General features: G+C 40.3%; 1 protein-coding gene across 3 annotated transcripts in view; it reads left to right on the top strand.

Moving 5' to 3' along the window:
* EGFR (epidermal growth factor receptor) overlaps window positions 1–19,696 on the top strand; it is a 195,269-nt gene extending 175,573 nt beyond the window's left edge. For 2 of the 3 annotated variants that reach the window (XM_079151507.1, XM_079151509.1), the window contains exons 21-28: window positions 2,577–2,732; window positions 3,659–3,734; window positions 8,396–8,542; window positions 10,047–10,144; window positions 11,289–11,456; window positions 11,862–11,909; window positions 12,674–12,779; window positions 13,500–19,696. In XM_079151507.1, coding sequence (XP_079007633.1) covers window positions 2,577–2,732; window positions 3,659–3,734; window positions 8,396–8,542; window positions 10,047–10,144; window positions 11,289–11,456; window positions 11,862–11,909; window positions 12,674–12,779; window positions 13,500–13,861 — 1,161 coding nt within the window. In that variant the 3' untranslated portion in view covers window positions 13,862–19,696. The remainder of the gene's footprint in view (window positions 1–2,576; window positions 2,733–3,658; window positions 3,735–8,395; window positions 8,543–10,046; window positions 10,145–11,288; window positions 11,457–11,861; window positions 11,910–12,673; window positions 12,780–13,499) is intronic. The other variant, XM_079151508.1, reaches the window with a different exon arrangement.
* The last annotated feature ends 1,865 nt before the right edge of the window (window positions 19,697–21,561 follow it).

Genomic DNA, 21,561 nt, shown 5'->3' on the forward strand with positions numbered 1-21,561 from the left:
TGGTCAGTGCGCAAAGCTGACAGTAAATATTATTATTCAATCATTCATTCATTTAATCATTTGTTATTCCATATATGGTGACAATGTGTCCCATATACCAAATCCTCTGTTAAGCATTCAAGGAGGCAGAATGAAAGTTAGTGCTGGGCTGGGGTTGTGGTTCAGTGGTAGAGCATTTGCCTCACACATGTGAGGCCCTGGGTTTGATTCTCAGCACCAAATAAAAATACATGAATTAAAAAAAAAGACTTCACATTCAAAAAAATTTTCTTCTTAAAAAGAAAGTTAATGCTTGTCCTTAAACAAGGCTGGAAATGCTCTCTGAAGTTCCCCTGGGAGTTTCATAAACAACACAAAACACATACACACAAATTTTAAAGAGAGAGGTAAGAGCAGTTCGCTGGTCCTCCGTAGGGACTAACGTGTAACTTGCTGCTCTAGGTCCGTGCAACACCTATACAATAGCTCCCACAGAGGAAAAATGAATGAAAGAAATACAGGGTAGAAGGAAAAGAGACAGCAAGGGATAGAGAAAGGAAGAAAGAGATAGAGAAGAAAGATGGAAGGAGAGAAAGGGAAAGAGAACAGTGAGCTAATACAGCCTGGAATGCAGAGGTTAGGTCTACCCAGGCAAGCGGCCAAACATAATTAACCCTTTTGAATGGGTAAGAGTTCATCATATTTAATAAGCAGAGGCCTTACTCTTTTATAAGATATAGGGGTAGCAAAGCACAGATTATAGTCACCATCCCATAAATCAAACAGGAGATTAAAGTGAGGAAGGAACCAGCCTTTGAAGAGAGATCATAGCAAGAGTGAGAGAAAATAAAAAGACCAGGCCTGTGTTTGGAAATGTTTTCTCAGCTCCAAGTTCTTCCCATTCTCTTTCCACACCCACTCCTAAGTAATAATTCCTAACTTGGAAGTATAGTCCAGAGAAAAAAAATCCTCTAGTTTCCTCTTGAGAAGACATGAGGAAATCTTAGGAAAGGAAAAATTTACATAACAGCATCTTAACATTTAGGCACTTTCTAGGTAATATGAGAAAGAGGGCCAGAGATATAGCTCAGTTGATCGAGTGCCTCCCTTGCATGCACAAGGGCCTGGGTTCAATCCCCAGCACCACAAGAAGAAAGAGAGAGAGAGAGAGAGAGAGGGAGAGAGAGAGAGACCCAAAGAATAATTCCTGGTGCACCTTTGTGAGGTCCTACTTTCAGAGGATGACTGCTTTTGCTCTAGAAAGAATTTTTTTATTTACGCTGATATGTGAAGTCAATTAGTAATTTTCCACCTAGTGCCTATACAAAAATATGAAGAATTTGCCAGAAAATGTTGGAAAATATTCTCTACAGATATTCCCTGCAGTTGCACTAAAGTGGAGATGCCTCCTTAACTACAAAACACCAGAGTAAAGCAGAGTTTGTTAAACCCATTCATTTGGTGCACTTCCCAAGCACTTCTGTGCTGAAGCACCAGCTCTGGGCTGGAGAGTTCATGAACATCAACCAGAAAGGAAGGTGGAAATGCAGCCCCCTCTTCTGGCTACAGAGAAGAGAGGTGTATTTATGAGTAAGTGGAGGAGAATGTGAAACAAGCAACTGAGATGTCTGCAGACTTGACCACCTCCCAACTTCTGCCTGCCAATATGGCCCTGCCCAGAGAAAGTGGGCTGCCAAGCTCATACCACACTGGAGCTCAGTAAGGCCCAAAGGAGCTTGGCTTTGCTGGGCAGTTGTCAATCAAGAAGTAGAAACCAGAAGTAAGCCCCATCTGCCAGCAAGGAGGGAGGTGCATATGATAAGGACATCAGAACTCTTGTGGGCAGGGACAGTAGTTGAGGCATAATATCTCTAGAATTCACTTTGGGTGCTGTGCTAGACACAGCCCAAGTATTACTATTTCATTTTAGCAGCAATTCTGACTGTAACAGAATTGTGGAGGCATCCAAGAAAGTAATAGGGAATGGTACCTTGCAGAAGCATATTCAACATCCATGTGGGTGCATTTTAAAATCAAATAAAACTGGATGAAAACTTTTTCACTGGCAGAGAATCATGTACGATAGACAGTTCAGGAAAACATGAGGAGATCATGGCTTAAATCCATTGAGAAACTTTGCTTTGCCCCAACCAGGTGAGGTTGGCATCTTCTTCCTTACTATGAAGCTGCATGCAGGCAAGGTAAAGCCTGGTGGGTGGCATGGTTGGCAAATTCCAGAGCAAGTGTTAAGATCCGTTCTCCACCTGACAACTGAGCTCGTGCTCAGTCACTGGCCTCTTCTACTTGTAACTTGAGTATCAAGATGGGGAAAAATTAGTAATCTGCAGCTAGTTAAAGCTTTCTTTTCTTACCTTTTCATTTATCCAGTAGGTAGTTTCTAACATTTACCAGCTGCAAGTGTCTGTGTCCAGCAACAGAAGCAGGAAGACAAACTCAAACCCAGTCCCCGGCTTCAAGAATTTCAGAGTGTGACCTGACTTTGACTTTAAGTTCGTATGTGTGAGGGCTGTCTTCCTAATACACTGGCAATCTTGTGAACAATTTGCACCCTCAATGCAGAATCCCTTGTATTTCAGGGCATGAATTACCTGGAAGACCGGCGCTTGGTGCACCGTGACCTGGCAGCCAGGAATGTCCTTGTGAAGACACCACAGCATGTCAAGATCACAGATTTTGGATTGGCCAAATTGCTTGGTGCTGAGGAGAAAGAATACCATGCAGAGGGAGGAAAGGTAAGAATCTGACTTGGAGATCAGAGAGCATTTTCCTAATAACAGAGACTGAGCTCTCAACTGATGTAGGGGACATTTGCCAAACATTCTTGGTGAGGTCTCAGCGCCACCGCAGCCAACTGAGCCTCACCAGGGTCTTCTGCTTTGGGAGTGTGGTTTGCCTGGAGAGGGAGTAAAGATCCTGCTGACATGGTCAGAGGCTATAGTCATCACTATCTTAGGTGATCATTAGCAAAAGTTAGGTCTCAACTTCTCCCTCCAGGACTTAAGCACCCGTCAAAAGAACAGCTAGGAAATGCCACAGTTAATTTGGTGGTACAGTGCTGTTGACAATATCTCAAGTATGAAAAGCTCTCCTCCCCATGTTGTTGTGAGAGTTTCCATGGGTGTCTGTGACTCATGCTTGGAGCTGGCTATGAGTGTATGCTCCCTGCCCTCTCTCTAGCTTAGGGTTTCTCCAGAGCACTGTCACAGCAGTGAGAGGTGCATGTTCTCAGACAGGTCCCCCTTCCATGGCCACACCTCAGCTGTATCAGCTGCACCTTTCTTGAGTTTCACCCTGGCCTGCATGACTCCAGACAACCATCAGTCCTGTGACATCGATCCCTGAAAATGTACCCAAATGCTGAATGGCTGTGATCACTGTCCACACCAGGGTCCGCAGCTCACCAGAACAACCAGTGGCCCTAAAGGTCTTTAGCTGTTGCATTTCAGAAGCCAGCTCTGGGTTCCCAGAGCAACCCTGTTCTCTAGTGGATTTAAAATCTCCTCTTGCTGGGAGGCAGCCATAGGCCTGAAGTTCCAGACAGGAAAGGTGACCTGGCTTCCCCACTTGGTCATTTGTAATTACTTCTAGTGTGATTTAATTTTGTTCAACAGAGGGAAGCTAATCGTTGTCTTAATGCTTTATCTCTCATCATCCCAAGGTGCCTATCAAGTGGATGGCTCTGGAATCAATTTTACACCGAATTTATACCCACCAAAGTGATGTCTGGAGTTATGGTGAGTCAAAATCCTGATGCTAATGAATTTGTGCTGAGGCTAAGCTGGCTTTTATTGTTCACTAATTTATGGTATAAGCTCTGACATGCAAGTGTTTTCTTTTAAGATAATGACTAATAATAACATGATAGTTGCTGCCTATTATACTGAGAAAATCCAACAAAGGAAGTTTAGTCTACTGTGCTAAACGTAACTACAGAAATCAATAAATTCATGTGGCAGAGATGGAACTTTGGACATGCCTCTGCCTATGAAGTCAAGTTAAAAATGACCTCATGCTATAAATTGGGTTTTTTTTCCACCTTTTTATTAGTGAATTATAGTTGTACATGATGATGGGATTTGTTGTTACATATTCATACAATATAAGAATATATACATATTGTTAATATACATATATGTTGCAATTTGGCTAATATCAATTCCTAGCACTCCCCCTACCTCTGCCTCTCACCCCTTGGTCCCTTTCTTCTACTGATCTCCCTCTGATTTTTAGGAGCTCCACTCCCACCTTTCTTTTCCTTTTGCCCCTCTCATTTTTACATATGAGAGAAAACATACAACCCTGAACTTTCTGAACTTGACTTATTTTACTTAACATGGTGGTTTTTAATTCCATTCATTTTCCTGCAAATGCCATAATTTCATTTTTTTAAGGGATGAATAAAATTTCATTGTGTATATATACCACATTGTCTTTATCCATTCATCCATTGATGAACTCCTAGGTTGGTTCCATAGTTTGGCTATTGTGAATTGTGCTGCCATATACACGGATATGCATGTATCACTGTAGTAAGATGACTTTAATTTTTTAAGGTAAATACCAAAAAGTGGTATAGCGGGGTCATATGGTGGTTCAATGCCTAGTCCTTTAAGGAATCTCCATACTGATTTCCACAGTGGTTGTACTAACTCACAGTTCCACCAACAGTATAAAATTATTCCTTTGTCTCCACATCTTCTCCAGCACTTATTATTGTTTGTACTCTTGATGACTGCCATTCTGACTGGTATGAGATAAAATCCCTAATAGTTAATGATGTTGAACATTTTTTTGTGTATTTATTGACCACATGTATTTCTTCTTTGGATTAAGTGTCTATTTACTTAATTTATTAATTGGGTCACTTGATTTTTTGGTGTAAATTTTTTTGAACTCTTTATGTATTCTAGATACTAATCCTCTATCCGAAGAGTAACTAGCAAGGATTTTTCTCCCATTCTGTAGGTTCTCTCCTCACATTCCTAATTGTTTCCTTTCCTGTGTAGAAGCTTTTTAATTTGATGCCATCCCACTTATTAACTATTGGCATTATTTCCTGAGCTTTAGTAGCGCTATTGAGAAAGTCATTGCCTGTGCCTAAAAGCTGGAGTGTTGACCCTACATTTTCTTCTAGGAGTTTCATAGTTTCTGGTCTAATTCTGAGGTCTTTAATCCACTTTGGGTTTGATTTTTGTGAAGAGTGAGAGATAGGGCCTAGTTTCATTCTTCTACATGTGGATAACTAGTTGTCCCAGCACCATTTGTTAAAAAGGCTATCTTTTCTCCAATGTATATTTTTGGCACCTTTGTCAAGGATCAGATGACTGTAGATATGTGAGATATGTGTGTCTTCTCATTTGTACCACTGGTCTACGTGTCTGCTTTTATGCCAGTGCCATGCAGTTTTTATAATTATATCTCTGTACTGTAATTCGAAGCCAGGTATTGCTCTTTTGACTCAGAATTGCTTTGACTACTCTGTCTTTTATTCTTCCAAATGAATGTTAGGACTTTTTTTTTTTAAACTAGTTCTGTGAGGAATGTCATTAGTAGTTTGATGAGGATTGCATTGAATCTGTATATTGCTTTTGGTAGTATTCACATCATGAATTTGAAGGGAATTAAAGAAAGACAACAAACAAGGTTTCTGGGGAAGTGTTTTCCAGTAGAGAAAGAAGGCTTTCTGATGAACCGACTTCTTTCTTATAATGAAGACTTCTTTATTTATAAGTTATTTCTTATAATGAACAGAGGTCTTTGTGTTTCTGAGAGAATGGCTTCACAAACATGTACTGTGAAGATGTCTATGAGCAGGAAAAAAAAGTGTGGGGGAGATAGTTACTGCTCCTCCCTCTGGGTGAGAACCATCTCACCAGGACCTGATTCTATGTTTCCTCCTCTGAATCCCAGCATAGCCATGGCAGGCCCTGCCAGGCCCTGCTCCATCCGCACAGATGCTACCTCTTCCCAAACCTGCCTCTTGTGTTCTTACTTTGTTCTGAGGCTATGAGGACCTTACCTGTTAAGAGATGGTCACTGACCCATGTCATTGGCAGCTGTACCAAGCACCAGTCATCTGTTAACCACACTCAGTCCTCAAGTTTCACCCAGCAATGCAAAGAAAGGCCAGAAAACACCTTATTATCTACCTTTATTTATAAAGTGTCAGCTACCCCCAGCTATTTACAGCAGCTGGGAAGAAGGAAAAGAATCTCTCCACCTCTACTGAAATATAAATTTGGGGAGAGTGATATTGAGATAATTTAGTCATTGTCACCAAAGCAAACTGATTCAGATTAGTAATCTTTCTTTTAGCAATTTCCCTTTCCTATCGTGTTATTAACTTGATTATTTCCAAATATGTACTTTTTCTCTTTATAACTTCATGAATATCTTTTCTGCAAGAATGAAAGCTTTTCAAAGGCAGAGATGTTTGTCCATGAATGGATAAGCGAATTTTGATATGTACTCATGAACTGAGCTTCCTCATTAGTGGAATAGAAAAGGAAATAAGACTGTTCTGATACCTTGTTACTTTAAGTAGTTTTCAAGATATGTCTGCTCCCCAAGAGGCAACCCCTGGTTCCTGTCCCTGATCACTCCACCATCCCCACATGAACCTGGCCCCTGCCTCCCTCAGGGAAACACAGAAGTAGCTCATTTGTCTTCTCTCTCCCCATTTTGCACCCTCTCTTCTACTCTCTTGAACTCTATCACGCTTCTACTTCTCTGTTTACCATCCTTCTTTGCTTTTCAAAATAAAATCGGAACTCCTCTAACCATAGCCAATAATTGACCCGGCCCTCCACCTTTCCTGGACCATGCCGCCATTCCCCTCACCCTCTAGTATGTGTCAACTCAGTCCCCCTTGGCCCATACTTATCACATAAATGAGAACTCTCTTGAATTCAGTGACTTAGTGTCTGCCAGTGATCACAACCAGTATCATAGCAGTCATGCATCTTTAATTGTATGATCATAATCTACTGTCTCTGGTAGAACACAGGAACTATTAGACCACAAGCCTGAGTTTTCAGATTAAAAACTACATCCGATCATTCTACTCTTTAGTCTCCAGTTAAAGTGATATATTCATTTTAATAAATATGGGGATTTGTGTGTCTTATTAAGGAGTTAAAGAGAGAATTCACATAACCACCTGTTCCTTCATGATCCACCAACCATTACTTAGCTCCCCATTGTCACCAATTGTTCTCAAACCTAAAAACTGGCCTTCTCATGAAAACTCATTGTGCATGTCTTAAAAATCCCAGTTAAACGGGAGTTGACTTGATCCATCTGAAAATAAGACACTCTTTCTTTCACTAAGTATGTATTGATTGTATGGGGGGAAAGGGACGAATCTTTTGGGGGACCATTTATTTCCTTCACTTTTCAATTTTATGTTCTTTGTATCAATTCAGGTAATTCTGTTTTAGAATGGACTCTGGAAAATCCACACAGATCTTATGGGAATGTTTAAGTATCTTATCTGAAATTCTTGGGAACAGAAGTGTTTCAGACTTTGGAGCTTTTTAAATTTGGGAATTTTACACAGACTTAAACAGTGGAGCATCCTTAATCTGAAAATCTGAAATCATTGAAATGCTCCAAAATCCAAAATTTTTGAGCATTATGTCAGTGTTCAAAATGTTTCCGAGTTCAGAGCATGTACCTGGCTTTTGGATTTTTGAATTGGGGATGTTCAACCCCAATGTCTCCAGAGACCAAGTCTGGAAAAAATGGGTCGTTGGACTAACTGGAAGTTAGGACACTCTGCCAGGGTTCTGTGGTTGTTCAGAACCCAGAGCTCATCTGAGAAGCCTGACTCTAAAATTGCCACTGCTTCAGTTGGTTTTAAATTGCTTTGAAACAGAAATCATGAGGTTTTCGTGTTTATTAAAAGGAATATAGGCTTTTTGTTTTCCTTTTTATTACTGTTTTAAAACATGCAGTTTTCAGCCTCGTTCAGGACCTCTGTCTTTAGAGTTCCATAGATACTCAACTTGGAGACAGATAGGTGAGTGTGTGACTCCTGCTCTTCAGGACAGTCACACTTGTGCAGCCCAAGTTGTCATTGTCATTGTCATCTTTAGTGTGTTTACTTACCATTCATCGCTCAGTTACTATTTCCAGGCATTGTACTAAACATGTCAGTTGTATTATCTTGTTTGATCCTCATGACCATCTTATGAGGCAGATGCCATCATCATCCCACTTAATGTCTATGAAACTGAGGTTTCCAGCAGTTAAGCAGATTGCCCAAGGCTATTGAAACATAGGTTTTTAAACCCTGAGAAATAGTAAGCAACGATGACAATCGAAGGTAAACAGATGTTATGATTATTGTTGACTCACAAAGCGACTACTTTCTTTGCTTGCTTCGACTGCTCAGGAGTCACCGTTTGGGAGTTGATGACTTTTGGGTCCAAGCCTTACGATGGAATCCCTGCAAGTGAGATCTCATCCATCCTGGAAAAAGGAGAGCGCCTTCCACAGCCACCCATCTGCACCATTGATGTCTACATGATCATGGTCAAGTGTGAGTACCGGGGTGACCATCCACATTCATGTAACTGAACCTGGGCACTCAGAGCACCTGCTGTTCTTGGCCAAATAGCCCAGTCCTTTTATTCCCTGAAGAAACATCATCACATTCTTTGAGGCCGGCATCCAAGTCCAAAAATATCTGTAAATACCCCCTGCAAGCATTCTTCAAAAAACATTTCTTTGACTCAGTGAGCAGCGTGACCTGACATATGTGCATGTTTGCAAGCAAATAAATAAAATGGAAGACTTCCGTAAGCCATTACAGCAAATACTCTCTTCCCCAAGTTGCTCAACGAAATGCAGAGCTGCCCAGCATTTTGAAGCCTGTTACCAGAGAGACTGCATGTTTTTAAATGCCTAACAATGAGTAACCACATGAGGCTGATAGAATCAACATTTCTGCTTTGGCTTAAATCTTCAAAACAGCAGATTTATGTAAGGTCTTCTGTAGTACAGTATTTAAAAATCTTAATCCAAATAAGAGTGTATAATTTGATTGGTGCTATTATTCCACTAGAATCACAAGTGCACTAGTCTCTAGAAGGTAACATCACATATGTGATAAGCATTTGCACAAGAAGAGGCCCAGGGAATATGATGAAGTCAAGATAATATAAACATTAATGCCTTTCTGAGCTTTAGACCACAAAGTTCATCTATTTTAACTGCCTCAATTTGGGCTGAGGAAAGTGAAACCCAGAGAGGTCACATGATTTGTCTAAGGTCACATAGCAGTCTGGCCTAAAATAGCTTGACATCTTGATAATGGAAAATAAATGTGAACCCTAAGAGGCATGAGGGTTTCCAAGCTGACAGCCTTGCCTCCAGCTTTCTGAATCTGGATTTAAATAGTCATATAATCCAATGCACCAGTGTGATTGCCAAATGCTTCCTCCTATGGAGGGCACTGGCATGCACAGAGATCTGGGTGTGATCCTCAGCACTGCAAAATATATAAATAATAAATAGAAAGGCACTGAGACAGCCAGTTCTTTCCCTTGCATGAATGGTGACTGAGTATGCAATGCAGTCAAAGCTCCAAGGTGGAATAGTCCCAACTCCAAGTTCCTCAAAGCCAGATATTTCTCTGAATTAAATGCTTTCTAGTTTGAAAAACTGCTGAGAGTGACTGGCTAGTGAGTACTTAGTCTAGACACACAAGCACCCTACTGTCAGAGTAGGTAACAGCAATTGCACACAGCAACGCTGGTCCATCACTAAAGGTGATAATACGAGAATGCTGACCCTAGGAAGAGCAGGTGTGTAAAAATTAGAGGATGGTGTTGTTATTCTTATTCAAAAATATTGTGTTTTCATAGCCTTTGAACAGTAATTAGTGCTAGTGTGCAAGACTAGAAAGTCTATCACGAAGATTAGGTTTCTTCATAATTTATTTGTCTAACAGGACAAATAACAGTAAATGCTTTATTTAAGCAGAGCCATCTTTAGCATTTCTTCCAGGATTCTGATTGCTGTCTTTCTTCATTCCTCCTTAGGCTGGATGATAGATGCAGATAGTCGCCCAAAGTTCCGTGAGTTGATCGTGGAATTCTCCAAAATGGCTCGAGACCCCCAACGCTATCTTGTCATTCAGGTACTAAGACCACAGTTTGCATTTCCATTGGCAAAAGTTCCTCTGATGAGCATCACATGTCACTGTGCCAGTATGGCCTGTTTCTGGGTCATCTTATGAAATCCTCCTGAGCAGTGGAGTAAGCCTTTGTTATGGCATAGACTAAATTGTGAAATAAGCAGGGTTCTGTGGTGGTTCCAGTCCAACTCCATGTCACCATCCCATCTAAAGTTTCCTACCCAGACACAGCCTTTTCTCTCAGTCCCTTGTGGTCAGATCACTAAAGCCCTATCTTGGTTCAATAGAGAAGCAGGCAAATCTGGTTTGAGATCACTAACTGCATTTGCCCCTGTGCCATCTCCAACATTTCCTTACTTAATAACATGGAAAAAACAAAACCAATCACACAGGGTTGTTTTAAAGATTCACCAAAATAATATAAGCAAAATTCATTGCATAGCACTTACCAGCATAGTACACACTCAATAAATGCTGCTCTGCCACTTCCCTTTATCTTCCCTTCTAAGTTTGATTGCATTTCTATGCATTTTCTTAGGTGCAAGGAGCAATGTTTTATTCTAAGGTGCCCATACATAGTTGGAGGAATAACAGCTATTCTTCAGAAAACTGCGAGAATTATAACCAAATGGGCAAATATACAGGCAACTGATAACAATGGACCCCTATTCCTATAGCCAGGAAGTGGACTAGCATCTCTATGACCCTTTTTAAACAGTTTTTATTTGTTCTTTTTATTTACACATGATAGTAGAATGTATTTTGACATATTATGCATATATGGAGTATCACTTCCCATTCTTGTGGTTGTACATGATGTGGAGTTATACTGGTTGTGTTCATATACAAACACAGGAAAGTCAAGTTTGATTCATTCTTCTGTCTTTCCTATTCCCATCCTCCCTTCCTTCCCTTCATTCTCCTTTGATTAACCCAATGAAAATCTATTCTTCCCCCCGCACACACACTTATTGTGTGTGTCAGCATTTGCATATCAGAGAGAACATTTTGGGCCTTTGGTTTTGGGGTTTGACTTATTTCACTTAGCATGATATTCTCCAGTTCCATTCACTTACTGGAAAATGCCATAATTTCATTCTTCTTTATTCTATGGCCCTTTTTAATGGTCTTAAAATCTGTACACCAGGGGGATGAAAGAATGCATTTGCCAAGCCCTACAGACTCCAATTTTTATCGTGCCCTGATGGATGAAGAAGACATGGAAGATGTGGTCGATGCTGATGAGTACCTCATCCCACAGCAGGGCTTCTTCAACAGCCCATCTACGTCTCGGACTCCCCTCTTAAGTTCTCTGGTATGAACCTCTCTCTCTCCCCCTCTCTCTCTCTCTCTAACTCTGTCTATTGGTTTGAACAAATTGAGTTTTAGAAAAAATGACAACCATCCATTAGAACTCTCATCATGAAAAAGAAGTAAATTTTGACCAAATGATAAAGCCCAAATCAATCAAGTAAACTTAAGTGTAATTGAGTAATTATTATTGCCTTGCAACATTAATTGTAATCATTGACTATAATCATTTTGGGCTATGGGACAGAATTAAATCAAACCAACCCTACTTTTTCTAAGGCTAATGATTCAAGACAAAATTAAGCCCATTCCAACATATCTACTCAGTGAGACACACTCCCTGAATTCAGTGGAAATGGGTGAGAATGTACAAGTATATCAAGGAGAAACATCTCTGTTTCTTTTTCAGAGTGCAACCAGCAATAATTCCACTGTGGCTTGCATTAATAGAAATGGGGTATGTACAAACACTTCATAAACTTTAATTTTAAAACATCTGTGCATCACTGCTCTATTATACTTGGAAAATGCTCATCTTAATCCAGATTTCTTCCTATATGTTTTTCCCCCAGCATGGTTTCCTAGACCCCTGCCTTAGAGATAGCACTTAGCTGTCACATATCACAGTGTAATTCAAAATGTGTTTCATGGACAAGCAACATCAGCACTACCTGGAAGCTTGTCAGACATGCAAATTCTTGGGACACCACCCAGACCTACTGAACCAGGAACTATGAAGGTGGAACCTAGTAATCTATGATTCACCCAAACTTCTGAGTAATGCTGGTGTGTGATCAAATATGAAACCCGAATCTGGACATGCACAGTGTAGTACATCTGCCAGTAGCCACATGTGGCTACTTAAATTTTAACTAACTGAAATGAAATAAAATATAAAATCCAGTTCTTCCCACATTTGAAATATTTAGCAGCCACATGTAACTAGCAGCTCCTATATCAAAGAGCACAGATTACAGGTCATCTCCATCACTGGAAAGTTTTGTTGGACAGAACTATTGATCAGGACCTTGCTGCTTGTCCTGAGATGGGTGGCCCAATAGCATGGGCATTGCCTGAGGGCTTCTCAGAAATCCATGCTCTCAGGTCCTGCTCCAGACCTACCAGATTGAAATGAGCATTTTAATGAGACCTTGGGTAGTATTTCCACAGTGAAATTTGAGTAATGCTGATTATGGTAACCTTGCCTAACTTGCTCTCCAGCAGAGCTGTTCCATCAAGGAGGACAGCTTCTTACAGCGGTACAGCTCAGACCCAACTGGCACCTTAACAGAGGACAGCATAGATGATACATTCCTCCCAGCACCTGGTAAGTGCCTTGCTCAGGAAACAGTCATGCACACCAGCCTCCTCAGCCCCAACCAGCAGTGCCTGGTCCTTATTCCCTGGAACCCTTCTAGCTGATCCAGAGGCAGAGACTGTAGCAGATTTGCAGATAGAATAGAGTAAGAAGCAGATAAATACAAAATGACCAAACATATACAAGATCTTTGTGTTGAGTTTAAGTTGTACCTGGGTTGTTCTCTACAGATTTGCTTTAGAAATGAATCTACAGATTTTCTAAGAGTTTGAAGCAAACAGCAAAAGTATCCATCTATATTTTTAGTGTGTGTGTGTGTGTGTGTGTGTGTGTGCATGGTGTGCATATATGGGTATATGACAGATACATATATTTTCTTCTCTCCTGGCTCCATTCATAACTGTGAAACATATGTTTTCCCAATCTGAGGTTTAACTGCAGACATGCCCAGTATATGCACAACAGATACACACACACACACACACACACACACACACACACACACACAAATGAAGGCAGACTATCCTCTGAGAATTTTAAATTTACAAAAGATACACGTGTGCATTACTTCGAGTACAGCAAGGAACACAGTAGTCCCCCGAGGCTTCCTTACCTTCTGTGTCTCATTGAAGACATTCACAGGGTTGACAGTGAGCCATGGAATCCTGCTTTGGGATCTTTGAATGATGCTTTTCTGATGGTATCATGTCTGCCTTTTTTCTATTTCAGAATATATAAACCAGTCTATTCCTAAAAGGCCTGCAGGATCTGTGCAGAACCCTGTCTATCACAATCAACCCCTGCATCCATCTGCTGGCAGAGACCCACACTACCAAAATCCCCACAGCAACGCCGTGGGCAACCCCGAATATCTCAACACCACCCAGCCTACCTGTGTCAACAGTGTATTCGACAGCTCCACCCACTGGGCCCAGAAAGGCAACCACCAAATTAATCTGGACAACCCTGACTACCAACAGGACTTCTTGCCCAAGGAATCCAAGCCAAATGGCATCTTTAAGGGTCCCACAGCTGAAAATGCAGAATACCTACGGGTAGCACCACCAAGCAGTGAATTTATTGGAGCATGACCATGGAGGGCAGCATCAGCCATAAAGATTCTAGACTTTTCAGAAACCCAGGACCAAGCCAAGGCAGCTACTTCACTCCTGATAGCCATGCCCTTGTTAACTCTCAGACACCTGGACTGGTTTTACCACATGAGCTGTGATCAGCTCCTTTCAACCAGGAAGTGCCCCCTCCTTGGATGCACTTTGGGAAGTTGTAGGCTCATTCCTTGATCTCCAAACTGTGAAACTTCCACAAAAAGGCATCCAGGAAGAAAGTTGTCCATTTGAGCAGAAGTTTATCTTTCAGTGAGGTATATTAGAAAAAAATAAAGAAATATACAAGGAGTTTTACTGCTTGGGGATCTTTGGAATTTTCCGTTGTCACTATTGATTTTGATTTAATGGGCTCTTCCAAGGAGAAAGAAACTTACTTGTAGCCCTTGCTACACTGAGTTGATCCAGACCCACTGTGACCAAGAAGCACGGGTTACAAGTCTTCCAGCTAACACTTGATTCCACTGGCTCTGCTTCAAGACTCTTCCATTGCAAGACAACTAAATATGCAAGAAGTCCTGCGTGTCCTAAGCAGGCCAGATTGGCACTGAATCAAATCAAGGCAGGTACAATAGGATAAGCCACTTTGTTCTTTCCTGGGTGAAGAATTGAAGGGGTTGAATTCTCCTTCAGATTTACTTTTGTATAAATGTTTCCATGGTACTACTCCCCATTAGCTCACCAGTATTTTCTAATTATGAGTATTAGACTTACTTGTTTATTTTCCATTCAATTGTTTTGAAACTTATTATGCTTTCCCTGTCTTAATGTCATGAAGTCAGCAAAAGGAGATGGTCCATCAGGAGTAACTAAGATTCCATATTTGCTCCATCAGTGTTCAGACCAGTAGCCTTTAAATAAGATGTAACAACACTGCAAAAGTTCACAAAGGACCATGGTCCTCAAATTTGAGTCTCAGATGAAATGAATCAAGTCCTTTGGAGGATATGTCATGAGACTACAAAAATGATACTGATCTTAAGATTCATTTCACCTTCACATCTCTTCACACATACCCCAAATTAGTTTTAGACTACTCATGGGAGTCATTTCATTTTTAAAAATTTTTGTTTGTTTGTTTGTTTACTGGAAGGGTATGTGTTCCTGCCTGGTAATCTACCCCCGAAGTCCTTTCTGGCTCTTTGTGAAAGAATATCTAGGCCCTGAGGCTACTATTGCAAGAACCAACACCCAGAATAGGCACATTGTAAAGGTGAAAAGAAAGAGAACATTATGAGTAGAGTGAAATTCAAGTGGCAAGCGTGAAATTAGAGTTCTAAATCGATGAGGATGCTTTCACATCTTTAGATGTTTTAAGAGGGGAGAAATTCATCCTAAAATAATGTCCCTATAATTGGACTGTCCAACTAGCTAGGATCCCAACTTTTTTCCCCCTAATTTTCTCATCCTTGAAACTTAGTTGGTTAATGGCAATCCTTTGTAAAGAATGTTTTAAATCCTCATTGTCAATATCTTCTCCTTCCTGCTCATCAAGGAAGAAATCCGTATTTTAAGAAGTCCACATATAGTAAAGGAAGTGGACTCACAAATAATTACCTTTAAAACAATATGACAAATATTGTATGTCAGCTAAACACAAGAACTCAGAACAGGCATGGGTGAATTTCTCCTGGGGAGATCTAGAAGGTTCATCAAGGAGGTGATACTGCAGCTAGGACTTTAACATGACCAAGGTCTAAGCCACAGGGGAACAGGAATGTGTACTCCCTCAGTAGAGGGAGTCCCAACCAAGAAAGCATCTAGAGAAATTCATGGATGAAGTAGGATGAAGTAGGCAAGTTCAAGTCATCCTGACATGCCACTCCTTTAGGCCTGGAACTAGGCTTGCAGAATCCCCCAGGCTCCATAAATGTCCCTTACCTTCTGGGCTACCATCTATCAACATGATTAGTGAGAAGATTAAGTAACATTTTAAGAACCTAAGATATGCCATTGTCATAAAACCACTTTCATTATTCACCTCAGTACTCAAAAAGGAAAGAAAAACTTTAGTCAATGTGTATTCAGACCTGGGAAACAGAATGACTCACTTTCTGCTATCACTTATTTGTCAAGAAGCAGATGATTGGTGAGCAAGAGCAGTCCTAAGCCAGTTGAATTGTAGCAATGAAATTCTAGTATTTTTGTACTTTGAAATACTTTCCTATAACAAAATAAACTACAAAAACAATTCAAATTTGCCTTTCTTCTCTTTGTACTTCAATTTTTCCTGCATAAAATCTTATTTCTATTTATTCTAAGATTGTGTTTCCCAAAATGTTTTATGTCTATTCAGGGAGACATTGAGGCTATCCCAGTGCCACTATGGGAGAGGAGCTACCAGGTTCCCATTACTTCCGTATCACAGCCCTGACAGGTCCAATCTCAAAGTTTGTACTCACTTTCATTCTTCCTCATTGATAATTATTCCAAATACCTTCCTAAGCATCTGTCTGCTAATTCTTCCTCAGTTATTTCCTAGAAGACCTTTCCCTGTGACCCCAGCCTCAAATCTGCCCTTTGGAAACAGAGTTCAGAAGAAAGTAAGAGTCAGGAACTAACAATGGGACGCAAATTTTGCATACATCTTTTCACAGTCTGTAAGACGTCTCTATCATTATATACTATGAAAAATGCCACCTCATGATTAAAAAAAAAGATGAATCTTTCAAACTCTAAATATGCTGTGAGTCCCCTTGCCACTCCTTTTACAAGTAGGAGCCCAATGGAGGCACCATATTACATTCCAGCTGATGATGAGAAAGCTTAGGTGTTTGTTGAAAGTTCTTAAGTTTGTTTTGGGCCCTCCACCCAAGCTGCAGCCATTAAAGAACTATGGATTGTGTATGCAGGAATGGGACTGGTCCCCAGGCTGGGATGCTCTTTGTAATTACTGGGCCCAATCAAAGGAATTTGATTTGTTTTTCTCAAGTGAAGTCAGGATCATGAACTTTTCAGGGTGCTCACCCCAGGTTATTCCATTGTGCACTAAATTTTTGTGCATCAAAGATTTGAGCATCAATTGTGTAAATGAAAGTCTAAGAGAGCAAGCCTTGGCACTCACCAGTGGGACTCCCACCCACACTCACTCCCATCAAGTCCTTTGGTTGCACCTGTGTAGTATGCAGCTGTTGCCTGATGGTGATAAGCCAGTTCTCACTCTCACTGCAAACCAGAATCCTAAGAGTTTAAAAGAGAAGTCTAGAATCTCTGGAAACCCATTCAATTAGAATGTCTAAGGTTCTCCCACTTAGTTCTAACATACACACCCTACAAGCCTATACTATGCTCTAAGTCATGATGGAATAAAAAGGCCTGGGTAGTATAGGGAATCCCATATGTCACTGAAAGAAAAGTTCATAGCTGCCAAAATGCCTAAGATTTAGCTACTAGTGACCATTCCAAAAGCCTCCAGTTCCCTACTGCCAGTGGTTTATGCTGAAAATAGCTAACATCCAAATCTGAGCCTTGATAGCTTTATCAGGACACTTTGCATTTTCTAAAAAGTGAGTTACAAAAACCAGTCTCCTTTCCCCCACCCCCACTCAGTGAGTTACTCCCTCTTAAGAGGCAGCTGTTGAAATTACCCTTAATCTGTACTCTGTATTTCTTTCTTTTGATAAGCACACGTTTTTATTATAACATGATGATCTGTTTATATTTCCTTACCTGAAGCTATAAAACCTTAACTGAACAGAAATCCCTGCCTCTTTTCCCAGCCACACCTACCATACTAGGGACAAACATCTTTGTACTATTAAAGAAACATTCAGACAGGTTTTGAAATGTAGGTCTATTTTTGTAACTTTTTTGTAGCATATTGTCCTCTTCATGTAGCACTGATCTTTGTAAAGTATATTTTTAGGAAATTCATTTTTCTACTAAAGGAAGTAGTTTACTTTAGAAAGACTGCAATAGAATTAAAAATTGAAATTAAAATCTTTGCTTATAAGGGTTAAACTAAAGCAAGAGAACTCTTTCTTAAAGGTAACCTCATTGCAGAGCTAAGTTAGGTCATTGTCACAGTGAATAGAAGAATCATCAATTTGATATTTATAAAATTAGAAAAGATAGAAAACCCATTAACTTAGTATTGATCTGAAGCAGGTTCTGGTCAGTCTGTTATTAGAAAGGGATCACTATAAGGATTACTGTCTGTTATCACTACTAGAAGAATCCAAATTCATGCTGTATTCTGATCATCTGCCAATATGACCTTATATATGTAACAAAAGCAGTAATATAGCACTTTTGGGTTTATATATCCTAATCTGACTTAACACAAATTATTTTTATTATAATTGATATTCATTTACCAGTATAGACTTAGAAGTATGTGGACAACCATAAAAATGTTTATTTACCATGTTTGGAACATTCAACATATTCATGAAATCCACCAAGAGTCTTATCGAGTCTAATCATAACCACCCTAAAGAAACTCCCCTGGCTACACCTTGAAATCACCTGGGGACCTTTCAATACCTTTAAAACCCAGCTATATCTGAGACCAATTATACCATTCTCTATGAGAGAGACCCAGCTATTTGTACTTTTTAAAACTCCTGAAGTCATTCCAGTGCACAACCAAAGTTAAGAGCCACCAGCTCAGGGAATAGCCACAGAGACCTGGACTTGCAGGTAACTTCTGCAGAGTGGGTAACTCCCAGGCCCAGAGAATTCTAAGACACAAAGATAGCATCTGTCACTAAGTAGTAGAAGAGTTCCCATGATGGCTTCCCATGCACTCGAGGGCAGAGTGTCTAACCAATGGAGGAAAAGCAAAGGAAGTATAGAACAGACACCTATTTTTGTCATTTCCAAAGTTCCCTCTCTAGTAAAGGTGAACTAGTAGTAAAATAAAGGTAGTGAGTATTCCTGCTGCTTTTGCAACTGACATTGTTGCCCTCCCAAGTGACCTTTATTTCCCAGAGTGAAGGATAACCTTGATCTATCAGTTACATTAGAAAGAGTGGCCTTGAAGGGGTTTGATAAATAGTTGAATGACTTTAATAGAAATAAGTGCAAGAGGATTTTTATACTTTTTTCATAAACTATACCTGGGGTAAAAACTGAAGCAACTAATTGTGGTTTTACTTTCATGTACATCTGCACAGTCACAGTGTATCCTCTGAGATCCTAAGTTTGTCATGCCTGAATCACCAAAAGAAGTATTAAGAATCTCCACCCCATCACCTAGATAGACATTTCTAGATGCATTTACTTTCTTTAAATTTTTTTTAAAAATCCATTAACATGATTTGGCTACAAAATAATCTTTCTGTATAATCTCTTAGAAATTAAGAGATCTCATGGATCTAATGACTGGTATTAGAAGTAATGATGTAACTGATTTAACACCAGACAGCAATAACTTCATGTTAGTTATTCAAACAATAGCTTTATAGCATCTTTATTTGGTATGTTTTAACCCTGTAAAGTTTTGCAATGTACAAATGGAAAGCAAGATTCTCTTTTATATGGTTTATACTGTTGATCAGAACATGTTGATTGTATATTATTAAAACATTAGATGTATACTATTCATTGTTCTTTACTCCTAAGTACCTTGTAATAATATTGTATTCTTTGTTAACAGTGTGGTGTTGGTTTTAGTTATTCACATTTGACCAACTATAGATGGTCTTTCCTAATATGTTATGATTGATTGATTATTTTTGCAGTGCTGAGGATCAAACCCAGGGCTTTGCACATGCTAGGCAAGTACTCTACCACTGAGCCCCACCCCCACCCCAACTGGCAACTAAATTTTTTAAAATTAATTAATAAACTTTATTGTTAGAACTGATTTAGGGTCACAGCAAAACTGAACAGAAAGCACAAGGAGCTCCCATATAGCTCCTGTCCCCAGACACAGCCTTCCCACTATTGCCATTCTCACCTCAGTGTCTAGATAAGGCTTTCATGGGAAAACCCACAAGCCAGTTCAGTGATTTCCTTTGTGTGGCAGTTGTCAGCTCCTCAGATTCTCCTCACATGCCAAGCACTCACGATCACATTCGGACTCAAGCTATTCAGATACCATGGTAATTTCTAGCTTTTTCACACTCTTGAGATAGAGATAAATATACTATTAAAAACCCAGGTTCTATACATAACTACATAACCCATGAATGATTAAGGAAAGTTTTCTCAATTGTTCTAGCTACAAGAGTGAAAGGGGATTTGAACTCAACAAGGAAAAGCAAAGCTATTGATGAAGGCAATGACGCCTCTGAAGAAGAGAGAACAACTCTCAGAAACTCAGAGCCCACGACTAAGCTGCTCTGAGAGCTGAGGTGGGACTTGCCAGGGCAGGAAGGGCAGCACATGCTCACTGCACTGGATGGAGAGCACTCTCAGCTAGCACCTGGAATCAGCTCTCCGCAAGCGAATGGCATGGTCCATGGAGCTTTCCATTTCTTTGACTTTCCAGTAGATTCTGACTCCAGAGAATTAAGCTGAGGCCCTCCTGGTCGCAGCTTTCCCTCCACCAGCTGGTCACCACACAATGCTCTATCTTGTTTCTTTTACACAGGAGAGCTGAGAGCAGGAAACCAAGCTCTGCTGGCTCCATCCACCCCTAATGCCTGCACTGTTGATGCTAATCATTTCCAGGAAAATTGCTGCTCTGTTTTTGTTTTTCCTTCTGAACACTGTGAGTCGCCTACGCATAAATGTAGGGTAAACTATAATTCCATGGAAGGAGGACTTCAGGATAACTAGGTTCATGAAGAACAAGAAAATTGAGAGTTTTCCAGGCTCTCCCTCTGGGCACAGCATTCAGTATGTGGCCCACCAACCTCCTTGGTGCCTGTCCTCCGTCTCTGCCCATTGCTATCCTGCCTCCTGGGTAGCCTTACCCTGGTCCCCTGGGAAGGCCCCTAGGAAGACTCTCAAGCACTTTTTTTTTATTGCAATCAAAGGCTTTAATTAGGAGGTTTAGTCCCACATGTAGGGAAGCAAATTGTAGCAAATGAGGCAAAAATGAGGAGTATTCTGGGGCTCCAGTCTTTTTTTAAACATGTAGTGTAAAGGTCATAGTTAAGTGAAGGTCATGATTTACAGCCCTTAACCTCATTACAAATTCACTGGCATCATTCTCCTTGCCCACCATGCCCCAATAATTCTAACTGAAGATCATGCAGACAAAATTTCAGCCTGAAGGATATTGCCTTTATACCAATAATCTTATAAGTGCAATTATAACTATCTGGAGAAAGAAAATATTTTCTAAGAATGAGAGCATCTAAGATGGAGAGCTGAATTGCTCCTGCTGTTTTGTCTTGAGTTCTCCCCTTGTTCAGAGCTTGGGTCACCTCCTGAAGGCAAGTACTCAGGCTTTGTGGTGTTCTTGATTCCTGTCCAGCAAGCAAGAACCTTCCATCCCTCCCAAAAAGGACAATTAAAATTTGGGTGGAGGCTGGGTGCAGTGGCACATGCCTGTAATCCCAGTGACGGGGAAGGCAAAAGGATTTTATGAAGATGCCAATTCTCCCTAAATATTACATGAATTGAAACTTATTCAAATGAAAATTTCAGTGGTTATTTTGAGAAGTATGCATTTTATAACTTGGAATCTAGAAGAGAAAATGTACCTCAGTAGCCAGCAACATTTGGAAAACAATTGAGTAGTGATAGCAGTGATATATAAATACACCATAATA

Source organism: Sciurus vulgaris (genome assembly GCF_902686455.1).
Source record: "Sciurus vulgaris genome assembly, chromosome: 8".
Classification (NCBI taxonomy): Eukaryota; Metazoa; Chordata; class Mammalia; order Rodentia; family Sciuridae; genus Sciurus; species Sciurus vulgaris.